General features: G+C 44.9%; 1 protein-coding gene across 1 annotated transcript; it reads left to right on the forward strand.

The window, feature by feature from the left end:
- Positions 1–332: 332 nt before the first annotated feature.
- On the forward strand, positions 333–22,668 carry LARP6 (La ribonucleoprotein 6, translational regulator). The gene is made up of 3 exons (XM_086322767.1): positions 333–580; positions 15,716–15,926; positions 21,110–22,668. Exons 1-3 carry the CDS (start codon positions 381–383, stop codon positions 22,175–22,177), a joined length of 1,479 nt encoding a protein of 492 aa, XP_086178893.1. The 5' UTR covers positions 333–380; the 3' UTR covers positions 22,178–22,668.
- The last annotated feature ends 1,463 nt before the right edge of the window (positions 22,669–24,131 follow it).

The raw sequence follows: 24,131 nt of genomic DNA on the forward strand, positions 1-24,131 counted from the left end.
AAGTCAGATGTGCCGCGCCGCTCCCCTCCTCCGGGCAGCCTGGAAAGGAGCGGGCGGGAGGAGGGAGCCCCGGCACGTCCTCGCGGGCTTGGGCCGCGCAAGCCGCGGGCGCGCACTGTGAGGATCGGGGGTCGGGGGATCGGTCCCGGACAGCCCCCTGCGGGAAGACAGCAGAGAGGGCCTTCCCCTTGCGCGGCCCCGCCTGCGCGGGCGCACGGGGTGGTGGCTGCAGCGCGGGGCGGGGCGCCGCGACCCCCGTCCTTCCCGGGGCCGAGCGCTCGCGCCGCCCCCGCCCCTCGTCGCATTAGCCGCCGCCCGGCTGGCTCGGCCTCGCGGCGCGGGGATCCGGCCGCGCCGCAGTCCCGGCCGGCCCGCGAGCCATGGCCCAGCCCGGCGAGGAGACTCTGCCAGGGCCCGAGACCGCGGTGCAGATCCGCGTCGCCATCCAGGAGGCCGAGGACGTGGAGGAGCCGGAGGACGAGGAGGAGGGGGCGGAGGCGCGGGGCGCCGGGAACCCGGCTCGGTACCTCAGTCCGGGCTGGGGCAGCGCCAGCGAGGAGGAGCCGAGCCGCGGGCACAGGTAGGCGCGGCCCGGGCCGGGGTGGTAGCCGCCGACCCCGAGTCCTGGTCGAACCCGAGTTGGGGGGCCACAACTCCGCGGGCACGGCGGGTCGTCGGCCCCGCCGCCCGGGCGCTGCCCCGGGCCGTCCCGCGGAGTCGGAAGCGGCTCTGGGCGGTAGTCGGTGCCCGGGTCCGCCGTCCGGGAATCCTACCAAGCCTCCCGGGGCTGGCGACGGGGATCTGAGGGGCCTGGACGTGGGCATACTCTGGGACCCGGGGTAAGTCCTTCCTGGGCCAGCCTCGCCATCTTCTCTCCGGAGGAGACTCTGCTTGCCTGCTGAATTCAACCAAAGACCCTCCAAAAAAGCCTAACCCAGCCCAGCCTTCACTTCCGGAGCCGCCCGGCCTCCCCAGGAGAGTGGTCCCACCTAGCCTTCACTGGCACCATTGCCCTGTGTGCTTCTCGGTCCGAATGGGGCTGGGGCGTGGGGGGCAGGCCAGGCAGAGTTGACACTTGCTGCTGGGAGATCCGAGGACAGTTGATTTCATGATGTAGAGAGCTCACGTGCCCCGATTTGGGATCAGTTCAGGGCATGCTGCTTCATCCTGCCCATGCCCTTGGCATGGGGTTCCTGGGTAATGGGTGGTCAGTCTAGCGCAAGAAACCACCTGTCTAACCTCATCTCTGGGCCTTCATCTCTATTATCAGCCAGAGACCTTAGTTTTGCCTCCACTGACACCCAGGCCTTTCAGGACTGTGGTTTTTCTAACTGCTGTTGACAGGAGATGCGGTATGGAGCATCCATAGAAATGAGGGTAGGTCAGTGCTACAACTTGTAAATTCTGGGAAATTCCACGAGGCACTTCTTAAGAGCCCTCTTTCTTCAGGGACTCAGTGCACACACTTTGAGCTGTCAGAGCTCTGCAGCATTATTCCCTGGCAGGGAGAATACTCAAGGGTTTGAGGATACAGGGGCCAAAACTATTCCCTTTCACAACCTGATGTTTTCCTAGTGGAAGAGATCTGGGTTTAAGGACCCAGAGTATTCTAGGAGGAAAGTCCAGCCCAGCAGTTTAGTGCAGGAAAGCTGGGCCATAGCAGATGACACAAGAGATTAGTACATAATATCAGTACTTTACTGTAAGGTCTGATTTAATCATTCACTCAGCTCTGTCCTTTTTTTTTTTTTCTTTCCTATTTTTTGATTGCAGCATGAGAGAGCATAGTTCCCTGAGCTGGGGTTGAACCTGGGCCCCCTGCAGTGAAAGTGCAGAGTCCTAACCACTGGACCACCATGGACGTCCCCATGCTGAGTATTGAGAGTATAAAAATAATGAGTCACTGACATCTCACAGTCTTAAAAAGGCAGCTACCTAGTCAAAATAATTTCAGAGTTTGTGTCAAATAACCCAGAGTGACTTATTCTGCTGCCTTTATTTGCCTATGACTGTGGCAAAGAGCTGTTACATATCCTGGGGACTACACGTTGAGACTGTACCATTAGCAGGGATCAAAGCCCTCCTTATTTCCCTAGGGAGCCCTAGGAGAACACGGGCCCCCCTTCTTTCAGGGGGCAGGGGCTTCTTATCCTCACCCCTAACGCTTTCCCTCCAGAGCCATCCTTTCTCCCAGCTCCAGGGCTGGAGTGTCGTGGAGTATTCAGCCTGAACCCTCCTGCTGCCCGCTGGCATAGAGTTGACCCCAGATAATCCCTGGGGCTCTTCAGGGTGGTGGAGCTGACAGAGCCCAGCCGGCAAACACCCAGAGCACAAGGAGAGTGCAGCCAAGAATAGGAACCATGCTGTCCCCTGTTTGGGCCAGCCTGGCACAGCAGCCGCCACCGCCCTTTATGAATACTTCTGGACTCCCAGAGCCTGCAGGAGAAAGCCCAGGTTCCTAAACCCGCTCCTTGAGGTGGGCATCCACCCATATCATCCCTCAACCCATTGCTTCCTTCCCTGCCTGTTTTAACAATTCCTGCTCCCCAGTGCTGAGCCCCTCCAGAGCCCTGAACACGGGGTGCTGTTCTGTGTCCATCTGTCTTTGCACTCCCACCTCTGATCCCTCTGATTAATTTCTAGTCACCTTAAAACTTTGCATCATCCCCACCATCCTCAGTCCCTACCCCAAAGCCGAGTTTGTGTTCTCTTCTTTGTGTTGTTTAATACTCTGTACACACCACGGTGCTAATTTTGTCTCCCTTGTAAGAATATGAGCTCCATGAATTCAGGAACCACATTGACCTTGTTATCACTGTATCCTTAGCTCCCCAGCACAGCACCTGGCACCTCGTGGGTGCTCTGTATATATCTGTTGGATGAATGTCTCTCTCATCACAGTCACTCCAGGAAGTTGAAATAGTTGTGTGTTTCTCCTCTTCTAGACAGTGAGGTCTTTGAAAGTAGCAACTTTGTCTTAATCTTCTTCATATCCCCAGTACCTAGCCCAGTTCCTGACTTATCCCTGGGGAACAGGGGAAAAATGGAATTAAGGAAAAATCTTTATAACCTCCAAATGTTCACTAGTCTTACCCCTCACCTTGCTTACTAAAAAAGTGTCTTTTCTCTTATTCTCACCTTTTTAACATAAAAAAATCAGACATAAATGTGAAAGAGAAATAATGTGAGCATTTGTATATCTACCATCTAAATTAAACAGTTGTTAGTATTTTGCCATATTTATTTGTTGGATATATAATGTGTGTGATTTTTCCCTAAACTATTTGAAGTATGTTGTACACAAGATTTATCCCCTAAGTACTTCATTTTGTAGCTTTTAATAATGACATTTTCCTATAAAATCATGATACTGCTATTGCAACTAAGAAAATTAACCATTTCTGTTGTTATTCAGTCCCTCAGTCATGTCTGACTCTTTGAGACCCCATGGACTGCAGCATACCAGGCTTCCCTGTCCTTCCTGTCCAGTATTTTCCGGTGCTTGCTCAGACTCGTGTCCATTGAGTCGGTGATGCCGTCCAACCATCTCATCCTCTGTCGCCCCCTTCTCCTCCTGCCCTTAATCTTTCCCAGCACCAGGATCTTTTCCATTGAGTTGGCTCTTTGTATCAGGTGGCCAAAGTATTGGAGCTTCAGCTTCATAACTACCTAATATAATCCCTAAAATAATCTGATAGCCAAGTTCTATATTCATGTTTTCCCTAATTGTCCCACATTACATTTTACAGCTGCTCTTTTCCTCTTCAAACCAGAACACAAGCCAGATCAAAACAGTCGCCTATTATCTCTCTTTAGAATCTTTCAATCTAGAGCATCCCCACTTTTTAAAATGGTTTCCTAGTTTAGAAATGAGAGCCCAGATGTCTTGATGAATGTTTCACTCTTTGAACTGGTCTGGTTATGTTCTCATCCTCTAGCTTAACTTGCTCCTTTGTACCATGCGTTTCCCATGAGCTCAAGTTAGTGCTAAAGGACTGGTTAGATTCAGTTAAACATTTTGGCAAGAACAATTTGTGGGCACTGCCATGAACTTGTCCTTTGACCACAGGCAGCATCCAGCATTTGTGATGCTAAACGACTTCTTGATTAAGGTGATCCCTCCATTGTGATTAACAACATCTGGGCTTCTTGTGGATTTTCTTTGACTTTTCACCTAATGCTGTTAGCATCCAGGGATGATCGATGCTTACTTACTTGAGTCAGTTCATTGGAAATTACACATTGATGATTTTCTCATTTTATTATTCTTGGTACATTTATTAGCTGACATTCTTATGTAAAATAGAGCACTCCCTGATCATCTGGGATTGAACAAGTGTTCCTTTTAAAGAGGCAAGCAGATGGGGAGGTGGGAGGGAGGTTTAAGAGGGAGGGCACATATATGTATGGCTGATTTGTGTTGTTGTATGGCAGAAACCAGCACAACATTTTAAAGCAATTATCCTACAATTAAAAACAAACAAAAAAAAGAGGCAAGCAGAAACGAGCACTTCCTTTCCTTTTCCCCCTCAGTTTATTTTCTCCCCTCATTTATTTAAAGTTTATTTAAGTTTATTTTTATTTTCTTTCAGTTTCAATGAGATATAATCGACTACAGCATTGTATAAGGTGTACAAAATAATGGTTTGACTTGCTTACATCGTGAAATGATTAGCCCAGTAAGTGTAGTGAATATCCATCATCTCATGTAGATACAAAATTAAAGAAATAGAAAATAATTTTTTCCTTGTGATGAGAACTCTTAGGCTTTACTTTCTGAACATGTTTCATATGTAACCTACAGCAGTGTTAGTTATATTTATCATGTTGTGCATTAGATCTCTCGTACTTACTTATCTTATAACTGGAAGTTCGTTATCTTTTGATCACCTTCATCCAATTCCCCCTTCTCTCACCCGTCCTCTGCCCCTGGTAACCACAAGTCTAATTTCTTTTTCTGACTTTGTTAGCTTGTTTGTGAAGTATAATTAACCTCCAACACTATGTTATTTCCTGTTACACAGTGATTGTAGTGATTCAATGCTTCTGAACAGTTCAAAATGATCACCCCTTAAGTCTAGTTACCATCTCTCACCAAACAAAGATATTACATAATTAGTAACTATATTCCCCATGCTGGACATCTCATACCCGTGACTCATTTATTTTGCAGCTGAAAGTTTGCACCTCTTCATCTCCCTCACCCATTTCTCTCCTTCTCTGCCCCCTCCCCTGCAACCATCAGTTTGTTCCCTGAATCTGTTCTGTTCTGTCTGTTCACTTGTTTTTTAGCTTCTGCATATAAGTGAAATCATACAGCGTGTGTCATTCTGGGTCTGACTTATTTCATTCAGCATAATACCCTCTAGTTCCATTCATGTTGCAAACGAGGAGATTTTATTCTTTTTTTTTTTTAATGATTGAAATTCCTGTGTGTGTGTGTGTGTGTGTGTGTGTGTATGTATTCCTCATCTTCTTTATCTGTTCATCTGTTTATGGATACTTAGGTTGCTTCCATATCTTGGCTATTTTAAATTATGCTGTAGTGAACATAGGGGTGGATATATCTTTTATAATTAATATTTTCATTTTCTTCAAATAAATAGGAGTAGAATTCCTAGATCATATGGTAGTTCTATTTTTATTTTTTGAGAACTCTCCATCTTGTTTTCCATAGTGGTGGCACCAACTTACATTCCCATCAGCAGTGCATGGGGGTTCCTTTTTCTGCATATCCTTGCCAACACTTGTTATTTGTTGTCTTTTTGATAATAGCCATTATGACAGCTGTTAGGTAATATCTCATTGTGGCTTTGATTTGTATGTCCCTGTAGTGATACTGAGCATTTTTTAATGTGCCTGTTGGCCATCTCTGTGTCTTCTTTGCTTTCTGATACTAGATAGTCTAGGCTTAATTTATACTTTTGTCATGATATGTATCCATTTCCACAGGAATCCCTGTTTTTTCAAATACTAGGTGGGAGGTATTTAGAACCCAAGGCCTGGAATTAAAAGTGCTAATCTCTACTGGGGCATCATTGCTTTCAAGTCCTTTCAATAGAGCTAGGAAATATATTTTTAACAACTAAGAGTATATTGATAATTCCAATTCAGATTTAACATTTCAGGGTTTTTGCTTTATTTAGTTTTTTTAATACTGAAAATCTGATTCTTGGTAACATTACATTTACTTATTTGCATTGTCTTACAGTATGTAAAAATGATTTAAAATATAATTCTAAATATCAGTATGAATAATAAAACCACTGAGCATACCTGCCCTTCATTTAACAAACAAAAACATCTAGGTTTCTTTCTCTCTGTGATGTTTCAGGGCCATTGCACAAGGCTGTCTTTTCCCTTGTTCTGGGTGATGCTAATAGAAGCATTTATTAATGCCAATTGTGGGCCAGGGTTGTCGCTATGTACCTTGTATACATTATCTCTGCTCCGCACCACAAACCATTATTTAGATGTGGAGAGACATTCACTTGCTATACTTTTCCTAGGCCCTAGGAAATATGCCAGAACACCATAGCAGAAGACAGGATTGCAGAGGAAGGAAGGTCCTGATCTCTGTAATACATATGTAGGAACCCATGGACCAGCCATACATAGCATGGAGCCCTTCCATCTCCAGTGGATCTTCCCAACCCAAGGATCAAACCTTGGTCTCCCACATTGCAGGCAGATTCTTTACCATCTGAGCCCCCAGGGTTGTTCCTCCAAATAATTTACAAATGTAATAAATATTTCACCACTGGTCTGTGCAGCCCAGTCATCTATTTAAAATGTATCCTTTATTTCTATGCTTTGTTTCCATTTCTAGCAGGTTTACAGTCATGATATAATAACTCATCACCACTCCCAGTTTATAATGTTTTATTTAAAGCAAAACAATAACATAAGCATAAAACTTTTTCACAGTGAAACCCACTAATGACATACTCACTAGAAACCATACTTTATCTCTAAAGGAATCCTGATAAGTGATTTGCCCATACAAAAACAATTCATCTTACCTCGGTGATGCTTTTTAAGTTTCTGCTATGTGCAAGACTCTGGGTAGAATGAAAAAAATCAATATGAATCCTACCATCCCAGAACTTAGAACTCAGGACACTAATATATGCACACAAGTATCTCTAATACAAGTAGACACAAGTACTTGGAGAAGTTGAAATTATTTTCTTCCTGAAAGAGTTGCATTTGAGATGGATCTTGATGTGTGGCTAGGATTCAGACCTGAGAGAGAGGGGTATTCACGGAGATGAGAGCTGCATGTGCAAAGGCATAGAGTCCAGAAACCTTGTGCTATTTACAGGGAACTATAAGTCTTTTATTTGCTTCAAAGGATCTGCATGAAAGTAGACAGAAGTAAATTTGGAAGCTGGTTATAGCCAGACTCTAAGTGCATCTGAATAAAGAGCTAAGGATTGTGCTTTTATTTAATAAGAAATAGAAAAATTATTAGTATTAATGCAGAGCAGTGGTATTTTATAGCTGGTCTTGAAAACGTATAATAAAACACAAAATAGAAGAGACTGTAGCCCAAAATACAACAGGAGGTGGTGGGAGCCTAGAAAGGCTGTTGTGGGGAAGTATGCAGAGGATGCAACAGTGAAAAGGGATGCTGATATCTGAGAGATAATTGAAATTCTTCCTTTAGAACAGTTGCCCAGTCTCTCTGCTTGTCAGTGAAAGATAGCAAGCAACATGCCCTTTTACTTCCCAGGGAAAAAGAAACCAGATAATTTTCTAAAGGAATTGAATGAACTACCTGGTGATCTAGGGCTGCTAAGATAGAGCTGGCACCTGTTTTAAGGCTCCTACTTAATGATTCCCTTCCTGCTCACTCTGAAGCAATGTCTGCCATTTGGCATGCCCCACCCACATATGTAGAGCCACCTAAGGTAGAAAAGGAATAGGAGCATACAGCGAGAGGAGCCTGCACACCTTAGACCTTCATTCTTCAAAATGAATAGCTATGGAACCATAGATCCATACTCCTTATATATGGACTTCTTTCCAAGGACTTCCCTGGTGGCTCAGACAGTAAAGCATCTGTCTACAATGTGAGAGACCTGGGTTTGATCCCTGGGTTGGGAAGATTCCCTGGAGAAGGAAATGGCAACCCCCTCTTGCCTTGAAAATCCCATGGACGGAGGAGCTTGGTGCAGGCTACTATCCATGAGGTCACAAAGAGTCGGGAAGCAACTGAGCGACTTCACTTTTTTCAAGGTGTACAGTATGGAAAGGGAGAACAAGGAGTCATTTTACAGTGGAGTCACCTGACAAATATGTCAACCAGGTGGTCAGGGTCAGCATCCACAATAATCAGTCATGTTGACAGTATTACCATATGACATGATAAGAATAGACATTTACATCTGTGGCCCTCTTCCCAAAAATTCATGTCTCTGGTCTAAGTATGAGAAAAATATCAGACAAATCTGAATTGAGGGACATTCTACAATATACCTGACCAGTACTCCTCAACATTGTCAAGGGCATCAAAAGCAAGGAATGTCTGAGAAAGTGTCATAGCCGAGAGAAAAGAGTCCCAGTGATTAAATGTAGTATGGGATGAAATCTTGAAACAGAAAAAGGATATCAGGTGAAAACTAAGAAAACTAAGAAATAAAGTGTGGACTTTAATAATAATGTATCAATACTAGTTTATCAATGGTACCATACTAATGCAAGATAATAATAGGAGACTTCTGGTGTTGCATATATGGGACTTCTATGCTATTTTCACAAGTTCTCTAAACTCTAATCTAAAACTATTCTAAAGTAAGTTAATTTAGAAAAACCTTTTAGAAGAAAAAGATGACTTGTTTACCTGTCATGTGAAGGAAATCAATGACATGAAAATTAAATGGGAAAACTGACCCCAGAGGATATAGAGGCAACACTGTTGAAACAAAGGAGACTGTTAAAAATTACATACACTCCAGTTAGTGCCCTGGGAGAATTTAAGATATTGTATCCATGAAACAGCAACAGGACCGTGTGTAAAATAGTGAATGGGAAACCGCTGTGTAGCACAGGCAGCTCAGCTCGGTGCTCTGAGATGACCTGCAAGGGTGAGCTGGGGAGAGGATGGGAGGGAAGCCCCAGAGGGAGGGGATGTGTGTTTACATATGGCTGATTCACCTTGTTGTACAGCAGAAACCAGCACAACATTGTAAAGCAATTATACTCCAATTGAAAAAAGAGAAATAAAATAAGACATACATGTAAAAACAGGATGCTCTTAAAAAGGAACAGCCTGAAGAAATAAAAAAATGTTTTAAAGACTAAATAATTACTGAAATTTTAAAATTTACTGGAAAAGGTTAGAAAATAATGTCAAGGAAATCTCTTAGCATGTCTTGGATTTACATTCAAAGACAAAATATGAGTGAAAATAATAGATGTGGAGGATCAACACAAGTAGTCAACCAACTAACAGTATTTTAAGAAAAGAAGTGTAATCTTAGCAAATGCCTTCTCCCTGTGGTGACCAGTGTTTATGTAGTCATAATATTAATAATAACCTACAACTGATTGACTTTTAAGTGTTTACTAAATATAGACAAAGAATGAAATAGTTGTTCTGGAAGAGACAATAAATATCAAGAACCATGATGCTAGGAAATAAAGGCACATCTGATAAAATTTGGGAAGTTGGAAATGTAAGAAGAGATGAAGGAAAAGGAGAGATAATAATATGCACATTGTATGTTATGAGGAACTGAGAAATATTTTTTAATGTTGGTGGAATAAGAAACAGAATTTTAAATATATTATTTAAAAACACAGGGAAGGCTAATAGAAAAAACCAAAAATAGCATAAAATTTAAAAGTTGGAAGAGGAGGCTTTCACCCCCCAAAATCATTTTGTATAATAGGATGTGAACAGAGAACTTTGGAAATTGCCGAGTGGTATGTAGAGCTGTGAACTTTAGTTCAGTTCAGTTCAGTCACTCAGTCGTGTCCGACTCTTTGAGACCCCATGAATCGCAGCACGCCAGGCCTCCCTGTCCATCACCAACTCCCGGAGTTCACTCAGACTCACGTCCATCGAGTTGGTGATGCCATCCAGCCATCTCATCCTCTGTCGTCCCCTTCTCCTCCTGCCCCCAATCCCTGCCAGCATCAGAGTCTTTTCCAATGAGTCAACTTTTCACATGAGGTGGCCAAAGTACTGGAGTTTCAGCTTTAGCATCATTCCTTCCAAAGAAATCCCAGGGCTGATCTCCTTCAGAATGGACTGGTTGGATCTCCTTGCAGTCCAAGGGACTGTCAAGAGTCTTCTCCAACACCACAGTGCAAAAGCATCAATTCTTTGGCGCTCAGCCTTCTTCACAGTCCAACTCTCACATCCATACATGACCACTGGAAAAACCATAGCCTTGACTAGACGGACCTTTGTTGGCAAAGTAATGTCTCTGCTTTTCAATATGCTATCTCGGTTGGTCATAACTTTCCTTCCAAGGAGTAAGCGTCTTTTAGTTTCATGGCTGCAGTCACCATCTGCGGTGATTTTGGAGCCCAGAAAAATAAAGTCTAGAGAACTATAAGGATCTCCTATAGAAATTAAATGGTTGAACAGAGGTTGCATCTAGGAAGGGGTGGAGTGGGAGATTGTTGCTCTCTCTCCAGGTTCTCTACTATTTTAATTTTTTCTATATATATGTATTACTTTAATTTTAAGAATTATTTTTTATAAGCTATTAATAGGGTCCAAGGGAAAAGTAATGAGAACAGTTGGAATGAAAAAGAGAGAACAGATGGGAGACACTGCAGAATAAAATCAGCACTTGATAACGACTCAATTTGGGGGCAAAAGAGGAGGCTGAAAAATGCATTTTAGGTTTTGAGTCTAAGGACAGAGAAGAGAGTATAGGGAAAGTGGCGGGACAATTTGGGAGGAAAGATATGTGGCTATTACAGGATCGTTGCACAATGATTAAAAAGTTGCCAATGTTCGTATATAAAGACTATAAACTTCTTTAATGTTTGTGAAGGATACATGGTCTTTTGTGTTCAAAGGCTGTCACAAGAACCAGGAAATAGTGCAGCAGGCTCCCATATTTAAACTAGGCCTTCCTGCTCTTCCATGATTCCCCTTGGGAGGTGCACAGTTGCTTCTGACAGCACCCATGCAGAGGGAGGGGTCCTCTGAGTACAAGCAGCTCACCTCTGCACTCATACAGGGATTTTTTTTATCGCCTTCCAGTACTGCCCACCTGCTCTGGAATTTCTGGTTACTTGCTCACCAGGTGCAAATAACCTAGGAGTCACCTCCCAACACATTATGGATTATCTACTGAGAGACTGTGTGAAAATAAGAGGAGCTGCCCATGTAGAATGTCTCCTGGTGAGCAGACCTAGGCTCAGTCCTACCCGAGGCTGAGTTCTGCAGAAGGTGACAGTTTGATTCTGGATATATTGATATTGAAGCAATATCGGCCTATCCACATGGAAACATCCGGCCAGCAGTTGGGAATTGATGAGTGGACTTGAGTGAGAGCAGGATGGAGGGGTGGGAGGAGAGGCAGACTTGAATCAGATGAACCAACCAGCAGCTTAAGTGTGGAGATTGCCAGGGAATAAAGAACCCAAGGAAAGATTCTTGGGGAATACCTGCATTTAGAAATGGGAGGAGAAAGATAAACCTGAAAGGGCAGTCAAATGGGGAGAAAGACTAGAAAAGAACAACTCATATAAGTCCAGAGGGAGACTGTCAAGAAGAAGGTGACCAACTGTTTCCCATCCTATAGCTGGGGGTGGGAGACTAAGATGGAGAAAAGGCACCCAGGTAGAGCGAATGAATCTTTTGGTGGACGTCCAGACGTGCAGATAAGCTTGAGGAAGGCCTGGGCAATCTGACTGGATGAATTTTATTTTCTCAGTCAAGTTGGAGGTAGAATCATCTGCAGAGAATAAAGTCTTCCCATGGGAATAGCAACCTTGGGAAGAATGGGAAGATCTAGCATAGGCACTGAAGAAACGGAGAAGGCACATCATCTTCCTTCCGTTATGTTTTGTTTGCTGTGTTTTATTTGATTAGTGATAGCATCAACTGCTCTGGTTTGGGAGTAGGACTTCTTGGTCTGTGGGTCCTTCCGATGGTCTGGTCACCTCTGATATTAGCCATTTGTCATAACTTTGGTCATTTTGCTCATACCCCTGAGTCCACCCAAAACTCTTTGCTGGTCATTATCGCACATATCACCACATTCCCTGCTAGTTATTGTCACTCTTGTCAGCTGGGCCTAGAATTCCGTGTGCATTTGTAGTTATTTTACCTTGTATATTCAGCCTCAATTTTTTTTTAAATTTTTTTAAAATTTTATTTTATTTAACTTTACAACATTGTATTGGTTTTGCCATATATCAACATGAATCTGCCACAGGCATACATGTGTTCCCCATCCTGAACCCTCCTCCCTCCTCCTTCCCCATACCATCCCTCTTCGTCATCCCAGTGCACCAGCCCCAAGCATCCAGTATCGTGTATCGAACCTGGACTGGCGACTCGTTTCATATATGATATTATACATATTTCAATGCCATTCTCCCAAATCATCCCACCCTCTCCCTCTCCCACAGAGTCCAAAAGACTGTTCTATACATCAGTGTCTCTTTTGCTGTCTCGTATACAGGGTTATTGTTACCATCTTTTTAAATTCCATATATATGCGTTAGTATACTGTATTGGTGTTTTTCTTTCTGGCTTACTTCACTCTGTATAATAGGCTCCAGTTTCATCCACCTCATTAGAACTGATTCAAATGTATTCTTTTTAATGGCTGAGTAATACTCCATTGTGTATATGTACCACAGCTTTCTTATCCATTCATCTGCTGATGGACATCTAGGTTGCTCTATTTTAACTATTGTCTAGGGCAATAGACACTTTCTCTAAAATGAAAATTTATCTTTCCATCTTGCATTACCTTTTTCATTTCATTGTCCCACTGATATTTTTCCTGTGGCATGTTTTGAAGACCTCTTTTCTCAGTATAGTTTACTATCCTAGGATTTGGCTGTAAGTAGGAGAAAACCCAACTAACAAGTGAATTAAACAGAATTTTATCTTTCTCTTATAATAATAGTTCTGCAAGTAGTTAGTTGTATCAGTTGGTTCAGTAACTTGGTAATGTCAGAAAACCAATAATGAAAATAAACCAGACCAAGCTGATTCTCTTAGCCTTTTCCTTATGGTAGTAAAATTGCTGCTATTGCTCCAACCATTACATCCACACTCAAAACAGATAAAAGGTGAAAGGACAAGGCCAAGAGATGTTCACTGGTATGTTATTGGCCATAACGTGACCAATGGCTGCCATGTGTAAGAGAGACGGGAAAGTGAGCATTTAGTTTTCATAGCCTCCATAGTAAAGGAGGGTAAGTGAGAAAGAGTTTGCTGTTAAACGTCAGGTGAGTCAGACTGGTGTCTGCCACAGGTGCCCTTTAGGACTTCTGAAACATTCAGCTTATCTGTTTAAGTTGCACTTGACCTGTTGTCTCTAATGGGCTGCCTTAATGTATGCCCCTAGTTTATCATCACATTTTAAAAAAGCCTTTCTAAAAAACATACTCTTAAAATTAGTCTCTCTGTTGTTGTTTTTTTTTCTTTACAAATGTACACATTTGTCTTGTGACATCAGTAAGGTATTTTAAAAAACCACTTCCAAACTATCTACAGGCAAATAAATAAAACACTTCATTTTAAAAATCAACCAATGTCTGTATTTTATGCTAAATATAATTTCTGGATTTGAAAAATTAAGGTAGATTTATTTAGTTTTTTCCTCTCCTGCCAGAATATTTGATTTTTGTTCTCATTTTGACTCTTACACAATTGCTTTTTTTTTTTTAAGGTTGTGAGCCAGTGAAAATTTTACTGAAGTTGAAGGACTTATGTGTATGAGTCTTTTTTGACTATCAACTGTCACATTCATAGATTCTTTTACTTTACGAACCTCATTTTTAATTGGTTCATTGTTTATATGAACTCTCTAATTCCTTTTGGAGAAGGAAATGGCAACCCACTCCAGTATTCTTGCCTGGAAATCCCATGGACAGAGGAACCTTGCAGGCTACAGTCCACGGGGTCACAAAGAGTCGGACACGACTGAGCGACTGAGCACGCATGCGCCCACCAAGCCCTTTGGGGAGCCTGGCAAGTTCTCCCAACACACTGGAAGTGCCTTGAGTGCTTTAGAAAGAGTAGGATCATTTAGGGGATTAAGTGTGTGCCTCCATCCCAAGAGATGCTCTCTGCTCAGAACATGTTGACAGAAGTCCTGGGTCTGATGTCCTAGACATCAAAGTCCTAGACATCAAACTGCCACAAAGGAGAGCAGTTCTTTTTCTTTTCTCTGGAAGTAATTTTAACCAATCCTTTGTATTGAATTATAAATACAGCATTTATAATACATAATTTGGTAATTAAATATACAAAAGAGAACTCACTTTTGATAACTTCTAATGGTATCAACTATGATGTGGATAACCAGAAATTCCTTAAAATATTATGAAGATTTTGTAGTCTCTTCATGAAATATTGGCCTTTTTAAAAAAGCTTTGCCCCAGTACTTCTTTGCCTAGTCCTCCTGTCCTAATATTCTGGGAGAGAGGGAGAGGAAGTGTGTCCAGGTGGAGCTGCTGGGGAAAGGGATTCATTCAGAGGGGCCCCAGTGAATGAGATTGTTTCCAGATTCCATGCAGTGTCCCAACATAATATGGAAGGTATCATCTGAGCTGACTTTGGAGACAGAAAATTTGAGTTTTAATCCTTTATCTGGCACTTATGAATGAATAAATGAATGTATCACTTACTGAGCTGTCAGGGTGTTCATAGATCTTTCCACAAATTAATTAATCTTCATACAGCCCTATTAAGAAAGTGATAATCTTGAATCCCGATTTACAGCTAGTAAGTACTGAGGTGTGGCAGTGGAGTTTTTGCCTAAGTTGACTCAGCTAATAAATGTTGGTGTCAGGATTCAAACTCAGGCAGCCTAACTCTAGAACCTCAGGGCTCTTAGTCACTCTGCTGAACAGTCTTGTAGAAATAGGGATTTGTGGGGTGGAGTGGGGAGGGAAGAATAAGCAGGGTGTATGAAAAGCATGCTGTCAACGGCAGAGCAACATAACTGTTAATAGACGGTTAAACAAAAACTTGATTTCTTAGCTAGTTAGGGGCAAACTGTCCCCTTGTGGTCATGTGATTCTCACCTCTGAGGAGTCCAGTTCAGATATGAGCCATTACAGTTTCCTGCAGCCGCTCTAACAAAGAGCCACAAACTGCGTGGTTTAGAACAGCAGAGGTGTATTGCTTCAGAGTTCTGGAGGCTGGCAGTCCAAGATCAAGACGTCAGCAGGGGCTGGCTACCTCTTGAGGTGCTGGGAAGGGTCTGTGCAGGCCTGTCCCCTAACTTCTGGTGGTTTGCTGGCAATCTTAAGACACTCCTCGACTTGTGCCACACCTCCCCGACCTCTGCCTTCATTCATCCTCACAGGGTACTCTCCCTACTCTGAGTGGAATAGGGCCCACCCCCAACTCTAGTATGATCTCATCCTTTCATTACACTTGCAAGACGTTTTTCCCAAATATCATCACACTCTGACACATCGGGGGTTGAGACTTCCACATATGAAACTTGGGGAGATTAGAGTTCAACCCCTAACACTTCATGTCCCCTCTGGTTCTCAGTGGCGCCACGACAAGTGGGGGCGAGAATGAACGTGATGACCTGGAGCAGGAGTGGCAGCCGCCGGACGAGGAGTTAATCAAGAAGCTGGTGGACCAGATCGAATTCTACTTTTCTGATGAAAACCTGGAGAAAGACGCCTTCCTGCTCAAGCACGTGAGGAGGAACAAGCTGGGATATGTGAGTGTCAAGCTACTCACCTCCTTCAAAAAGGTGAGGCTTCATTCTCAGAAGCTGCTCTGAGGATTTCAGGGGTGCTGTGGGTTGTGGTTCTAAATATTTTTACCCCCTTGAAACCTGATAACTAACAACTTTTTATTTCCTCTGAGCCCTGAAAAAGAGGGAAAAAATGATCCAAAGAAGGAATTTAGGATCATTATTAAGAATGTCCTCCCAGAAACTACCCTGGTGGTCCAGTGGTTAAGAATCTGCCTTCCATTACAGGGGACACAGGTTCAATTCCTGGTTGGGCAACTCAGATCCCACATGCCACTGGGCAACTGAGCCTGTGCTCTGCAACTAAGATCCTACACAACCAAATAAATAAATGAAAAGAATGTCCTCCTACACCATTGAAAGGGTCCTGGGTATCGAGATAAATCTCAGCTGGTAGCAGTTATAACATGACATTCCTTGTCTTAGCAAAGTTTAAGCACTCTTGCTGGGCAAGTGGGTGGCCGGGAGCATGCTTTGCCAGGACAGGGGGGCTCAGAGGCCTTGAGAGACACCTACCAGGCCTTGTCGTTGTTCAGTCGCTAAGTTTGTCTGACTCTTTGCAACCCTGTGGACCAGCATGCCAGGCTTCCCTGTCCTTCACTGTCTCCTGGAGGTTGCACAAGTTCGTATCCATTGAGTCGGTGATGCTATCTAACCATCTCATCCTCTGCCTCCCCCTTCTCCTTTTGCCTTCAGTCTTTCCCAGCATCAGGGTCTTTTCCAATGACTTGCCTCTTCATATCAGGTGGCCAAAGTATTGGAGCTTCAGCTACCAGGCCTAGAAATACATGAAATCTAAGCTTTTCATTTGTGGAATTGAGTAAATAAGAGGTTCAGGTTCAGGAAGGCCCATCTCAGTCTGGGAGATGGGCCTTCTCCAAGACTTCAGCCACCTTTGCTGTGTAATGCCAACATCCTCATCTATTTCTCTGCTGTATAGATCCAGCAACTGGGTTGTACCTTTCCTACTTGTTGATGAGGTGACAGGCCAGTTGGAGTAAGAACTCGGTGTCTCCCTTGGGGGAAGTGTATTTACTAGAATGGAAAAGCCCGTGTGGCCTGTTGCGTAACGGGATGTGTAACGAGTGGGTCCCAGCCTATGCTGCTGGTGTACTTGGTTAGAGAGCCCTGGAGGGCGCTTTCCTCCCAGAGTTCTTCTCTGCCTTGCCTGTTAGAATTCTCTGCCCTCTTCTCTTGATCTCCTTCCTTTATTCATTCACCAAACATATTTATTCTATATGCTGAGTGCTGTGTTAGTCATAGGATATACAGAATGAATATGGCATTCTCCATGCCCTGGCAAAGTCCAGTAAGAGAGAGAAACCAGCGAAGGATCACAATATGACCATCAATAGATCACATCAAGAGATCGCCACCAATGTAATCACAATAGACCATCAACCTGCAACAGAAAAGAACAAAGTACTGTTTGGAGCTAATTGATCAGAACAGCTAACCCTGCGTGGAAGATTGAGAAGCCTTCCCAGAACTGGTGACATTGAAATAGGATCTTGGAGGATGAGTAGGAGTTTTCAAGGTAGAGGAGAAGGGAAGGGGCATTTCAGGCTATGAAGGACAGCCCACTCTGCCTCCTCACAGTACTTCTGCCACCAGATGTAAAGGAGGTTTCCCCACACCAAGCAATTCTGCGACACCAGCTGGATCTCCTGTGGTCTGACTCAGTTCTGGCACCATCTACCTGGAGATGGCATCAGGTCCCACAGATTAAGGATTCTGTACCCCTCTTCAGGTGCCAATCACAAGTAGCACATCCTTAGAATCTACAACTTCTGTCCAACCCGGCTACAAATCAGAGGTTCTAATGACCCTTTGGCTTTGATTATTTGCTACAACAGCGCACAGAACTTAGGAAAAAGCTTAATTACATTTACCAGTTTATTAAAGAATAAGGTAAAGGATACAGATGAACTTCCAGATGCAGAGACACATAGGGCAGGGTCTGGGAGGGTCCTGAGTGTAGGAGCTTCTGTCCCCATGGAATTGGGCTGTGACACCCTCCTGGCAGGTTGGATGTGTTCACCAGCCTAGAATCTCTCCAAACCCTGCGTGTTTGGACTTTTTATTGGGCCTTCATCAAGTCGTCATGATCAGTTATAACTGCAGTTCCTGCCCCTCTCCCCTCTCTGGAGAATGGCAGGCTGGGCTGAAAGCTCCAAGCTTCAAATCATGACTGGTCTTTCTGGTAACCAGCCCTGCCCCATCCAAGAGCCCACCCAGAGTCACCTTATTAGAACAAAAGATGCTCCTGTGGTTGTTTAGTCACTGAGTCACTTCTGCCCCTTTTGGGACCCAATGGACTGTAGCCAGGCTCCTCTATCCATGGGATTTCCCAGGCAAGAACACTGGAGTGGGTTGCCATTTCCTTCTCCAGGGGATCTTCCTGACCCAGGGATCGAACCCAAGTCTCCTGCATTGCATGTGGATTCTTTATCACTGCATCCTCTGGAAAGCTGCTTCTTGTGCTCTTATCACTCAGAAAAGTTACAAAGGTCTTAGGAACTCAGTGCTAATACCAGGGATGAAGACCAAATAAATATATTTCTTAGTGTAAATCACAGTATCACACATGCCCAGAGAACAGTGAGCAAGCCCTCACATGGAAGGTGTTTGTGGGGGACCCCAGTGGAATCATCCTGTACCTTCCTTTTTTTCCTCCACAGGGACTTTTAAAGTGAGCCTAATTTTGTTTCATGCTTCCCACGTAGCTCAGTCAGGAAAGAATCTGTCTGCAATGCAGAAGACCTGTGTTCAATTCCTGGGTTGGGTAGATCCCCTGGAGAAGGACGTGGCTACCCACTCCAGTATTCTTGCCGGGAGAATCCCAAAGACAGAGGACCCTGGCAGGCTACAGTCCATGGGGTCGCAAGAGTCGGACACAACTTAGCGACGCACTTGACTTGTATTTTGTTTCACTTTTAAGCTGCCACTTAACTGGATCTGTTTAGGAGCGTTCTCCTCTGTTGAAAACTGGCTGCAGAATAGACACAGACTCTCCAACAGCTCCAAAATAATAGCAAAGACCTTTTTCATTCTAAAAGATTTCCTGCTAATCATAATAGGAAGCATATATAATAAAGGTAGGGACTTCCTACAAAGAAGGCAATGGCACCCCACTCCAATATTCTTGGCTGGAAAATCCCATGGACAGAGGAGCCTGGTAGGCTGCAGTCCATGGGGTCACTAAGGGTCGGACACGACTGAGTGACTTCACTTTGACTTTTCACTTTCATGCATTGGAGAAGGAAATGGCAACCCACTCCAGTGTTCTTGCCTGGAGAATCCCAGGGACAGGGGAGCCTGGTGGGCTGCCGTCTATGGGGTCGCACAGAGTCAGACACGACTGAAGCGATGCAGCAGCAGCAGCAGCAGCAGCAGCGGCTTCCCAGGTGGCACTAGTGGTAAAGAACCCACCTACCAATGCAGGAGACGTAAGAAATGCAGATTCAATCCCTGGGTCGGAAAGATCCCCTGGAGGAGGGCATGGCAACCCACTCCAGTATTCTTGTCTGGAGAATCGCATGGACAGAGGAACCTGGTAGGCTATGGTCCATAGGGTCGCAAAGAGTCAGACATGACTGAAGCAACTTAACCTGCCAAGCGTTACAAAGGTAACTAACAGGGCAATCACAGAGCTTCACAAAGTCTTACCAAGCTCTAGTAACTGTACAAAGATGGCAGCTGCCTGGCTCCTCTTCCCAAATTATACCTGGACACTCCTTCTCCAGGCTCACAGACCCAGGCTTGGGATGCTTGGTCCTAACTGAGGTTTTCTAGTGGCCCTGACTCCTGGCTTTGAGCAGCAGGTGCTGGGTCCTGCTTCTCTCTGGATTGGGCATGGTCTTCCAGCAGCTTCTCCAGCCCTCTAAAGCCAGTTTGCCCTGGCCTCCCCTAACACTCCTTGTCTTCACCTCTCTCCTGAGTTCTCCCTCCCTGACCAGCAACAGACAAGGCTCCCCTATGTTTCACTCCACAGAGCCACTGTGTGGGTGTCCCATGACCCAGAACTGTCCCTTGGTCATTTTCTTCACGTTTTCTGGGTCCCTCATTGACTCTGTCCACCTGAAGTCCAACCTTTTGCCTGGATCTGCTTCTCTCTGCCCTTGGCTCATGCTACCGTGATCAGCCCTGAGTCTGTTTGTAGGTGACACGTGATTCCCGAATCCCAAGCCCCAGTCTGGGCCATTTCACCCAGAGGCCACAGGACAGTGGACAGTGCCCTCTCCACAGGAGCTTGGCAGTACCAGTTCCCACACCTGCCCTGTTTGGGAGCCCTCCCTTCTTCGTTCCGGGAAGTTTCTGTTTGAGTCAGGGTGCCTCTGCCCACTGTCTGCACTGGCTCAGGTTACCCACCCCACCCACCTCCGCTGGCTCTTTGAGATGACTCATTCTCCATGGCATTCCCTTTCCCGGAAGTGGGCCTCTCGAAAATTACTGTTTTACAGTATAAATATAGCTTCCCTGGGCTGTAGCATTGATACACACAATTTCCACTAAAAGAAGAGGAGTGAGGGAGATATTGAAAGATCTTTTGGCACCTTCTGTGTATTAAATGCAGAAATATCACTTCAGAGAAGGATTCGAATGTTAAAATCTCCAGATCCTGTCAAAACGGTAGCATGTAATATTTGAAATATGGATACCACATAATATTTATTGAATACTCTGTGAGCTGGACACTGCCCTAAGTTTTATATAAATGTGTATCTGGGTGTAGATATGTATATATTTCTCTATTCATTTAATTCTTATGACAGTTCTCTGAGGTAGGCAATATTAATATATCCATTTTACAAATGAGAAAGTTGGGGTAGTGAGAGACTGAATTAGTCTTCAGGTCTTACTGCCAGCCAGAGGTGGACCTTGGAATTTTGTATCCAATAGACTTGTTTTGGATTTAACCTCTCCACCTGCACAGAATAGAATATTTCCATCACCTCAGAAAGGTCTGTTGGGCATCAGTGCTCTAAACCATCCCACCTTGTTCATAATTATAGAGAGTGTGTTCGTTCACTCACTAGGTTTTTGAGTGCCTGCACACACCAGGTGTGATTCCAGATCCTGGTGTTACGGGGGTAGGGAAAGGAGGGAGAGCGATTATAGAGGGCGCCAAGGGGACAAGGACAATAGGTACCATTTCCAATTTGCTCTGTGTTCTTCAGGTGAAACACCTTACCCGGGACTGGAGAACAACAGCTCACGCCTTAAAGTACTCAGTGACCCTGGAGTTGAACGAGGACCACCGCAAGGTGAGGAGGACCACCCCTGTCCCACTCTTCCCCAACGAGAACCTCCCCAGCAAGATGCTCCTGGTCTATGACCTCTACCTGTCCCCCAAGCTGTGGGCCCTGGCCACCCCCCAGAAGAATGGAAGGGTTCAGGAGAAGGTGATGGAACACCTGCTCAAGCTCTTCGGGACCTTCGGAGTCATCTCGTCAGTGCGAATGCTCAAACCCGGGCGAGAGCTGCCCCCTGATATCCGCAGGATCAGCAACCGGTACAGCCAAGTGGGGACCCAAGAGTGTGCCATTGTGGAGTTCGAGGAGGTGGAAGCAGCCATCAAAGCCCACGAGTTCATGATCACAGAGTCTCAGGGCAGGGAAAGCATGAAAGCTATCCTGATTGGCATGAAGCCACCCAAAAAGAAACCATCCAAAGAGAAGAATCAGGACGAAGAACCCACCTCGAGCATCCACCTGAATAAGTCCCTCAACAGGAGAGTCGAGGAGCTGCAGTACATGGGGGACGAGTCTTCCGCCAACAGCTCCTCTGACCCTGAGAGTAATCCGACATCCCCTATGGCTGGCCGGCGACATGCCGTTTCCAACAAGCTCAGCCCTTCCAGCCACCAGAATCTCTTTCTGAGCCCCAATGCCTCCCCGTGCTCCAGTCCTTGGAGCAGCCCCTTGGCTCAGCGCAAAGGGGTCTCCAGAAAATCCCCACTGGCCGAAGAAGGCAGGCCGAACACAAGCGCCAGTCCTGAGATCGTCCGCAAATGCGCGGACTACTCCTCGGACAGCAGCGTCACTCCCTCTGGCAGCCCCTGGGTTCGCAGGCGCCGTCAAGCCGAGATGGGGCCGCAGGAGAAGAGCCCTCGAGCGAGTCCCTTGCTCTCTCGGAAGATGCAGACTGCAGATGGGCTACCTGTGGGGGTACTGAGGTTGCCCAGAGGCCCTGACAACACCAGAGGGTTCCATGGTGGACACGAGAGGAGCAGGGCCTGTGTATAAATACCTTCTAATTTTAATACCAGCTCCACTGAACATCGCCTTTGTTTTCAAGGTTCTGACAAATACCTGGCATGACATTGAAAGAAATTAATGTCCCCTTGGAAAGATTTTGTATACCTGTAGACCTCTTAATTTATATATTTGTAATATATATGAATTGCCTGGTATGCTCTGGTTTTAAGACCATCTTCTAGTTCAGAACACCCATTCCTCCCAGCATGACCATTATTTTGATAATACCCAACTTGTGTGAATGGCTCTGCAGGGCTTTGGGACAGAGGCTGCCCAGAGAGGGCCTGGCAGTGGGTCTCTTCTTCGGGGCAGGATTCTTCTCTCCAGTGACTGAGCTGTCCTCAGTTGGCCATGCAAGGGCTTCCTGAATGCCCAAAGGAGTTCTGTTGTACAACCGCAACGAATTAAGCCAGTAGCATGGTGTTTTATATGACCAAATGTATGTTTCCTGTCAAGTGAATAAATAATAAAACACCTAACGGGGAGTGCTGGCTCTGAACCCATAGACTGTGCCTAATGTGCATCTGACAAGGTGTCGGTGGTGTCAGGAGGCTCCAAGGAGCTTAACAGAGACACATTTCCTGAATGTGCCCCAGGGCTCTCCTTGGGGCTCCTAGCAGCCTGAGAGGTCAGCGGAGTTTTTGCAGATGTTGTTCAGTCTCTGTTGTGCCCAACTCTTTGTCACCTTATGGACTGCAGCACCCTATCCCAAGCTTCCCTATCCTTCACCGTCTCCCGGAGCTTGGTCAAACTCATGTCCTTTGAGTCAATGATGCCATCCAACCATCTCATCCTCTGTCACCCCCTTCTCCTCCTGTCCTCAATCTTTCCCAGCATCAGGGTCTTTTCCAATGAGTCAGCTCTTCGCATCAGGTGGCCAAAGTATTGGAGCTATCAGTCCTTCCAATGACTATTCAGGGTAGACCACCACAATCTCTCATCACAATGAATTGTACCCAACAAAGGCAGCTTAGTATAGGCCAAATTCTCTAGATGTGGTGCCCAGACCAGCAGCATTGACGTCATCTGGGAACCTGTTAAGAATGCAAATTCTCAGGCTCTACCTCAGGCTGAATGAATCAAAAACTCTGGGAGAAGCAACTATACACCAATAAAAAAAACTTTTTAAGATGGTGCACACTTTCAGCTATAAGATACATAAGTCCCGGGGATGCAATGTCCAGTCTGGTAACTGTAGTTAGTAATACCCTGTTGTATATTTGAAAGTTGTTAAGACTGTAGTAGTAGGATCAGAGCCATATTTCCTTCGTAGGAATAAAACCCATTTTTAATTTCAGAAGTGAAAGAAAAAACCCCATGAAATCCCTGGAAGAAGGGCTTGTAATCTGAATTTTAGCAAGCCCTCCAGGTGACTCTGATCCACACTAGAATTTTAAGAGTGACTGCCATAGACAGTGGTTGTGGGACTTGAGGTCAGACAGTCTGACCCCCATATTCCCAGCTAACTAGTTCTGTGACGTTGAGACTTACTCGCCCCTCCTCAGTTCATAATATCCCTATGAAGTGCTTTGCCTTGATGTCAGTGTCTTGAGATGGTGGTCCTCCATCGATGTTAGCTCGTTTTCAATGGAAGCTGCCACAGTGTAGCAGAAAGAGTGTTGTGCTAGATTCGTGTTGGCTAATCCACTTGCTATTGGGGGTATTTTAGGCAAGTCATCCTTAATGAAATTTGTCAACAACTATTGAACAGCGATTGGATGCCAGGGACTATGCCAAGAGCTTTCCATGCTTTATCTCATGTAACCCTCCCAACCACCACACAAGAAAGATTCACATGTTATTTCTATTTCCTACTGGAAGAAACAAGCTCTGTGTGGGTAACTAACTTGTCCAAGGTTTAAGGACTAGATGATTGGCGGAGCTGGCTTGAAGCTAGCAGTCTGGCTGTGGAGCCCACACTCTTCACTACCAGATGGGACTC

This window comes from Bos grunniens, chromosome 10, assembly GCF_055505025.1.
Source record: "Bos grunniens cultivar Pamir isolate PY7600 chromosome 10, Bosgru_T2T1.0, whole genome shotgun sequence".
Classification (NCBI taxonomy): Eukaryota; Metazoa; Chordata; class Mammalia; order Artiodactyla; family Bovidae; genus Bos; species Bos grunniens.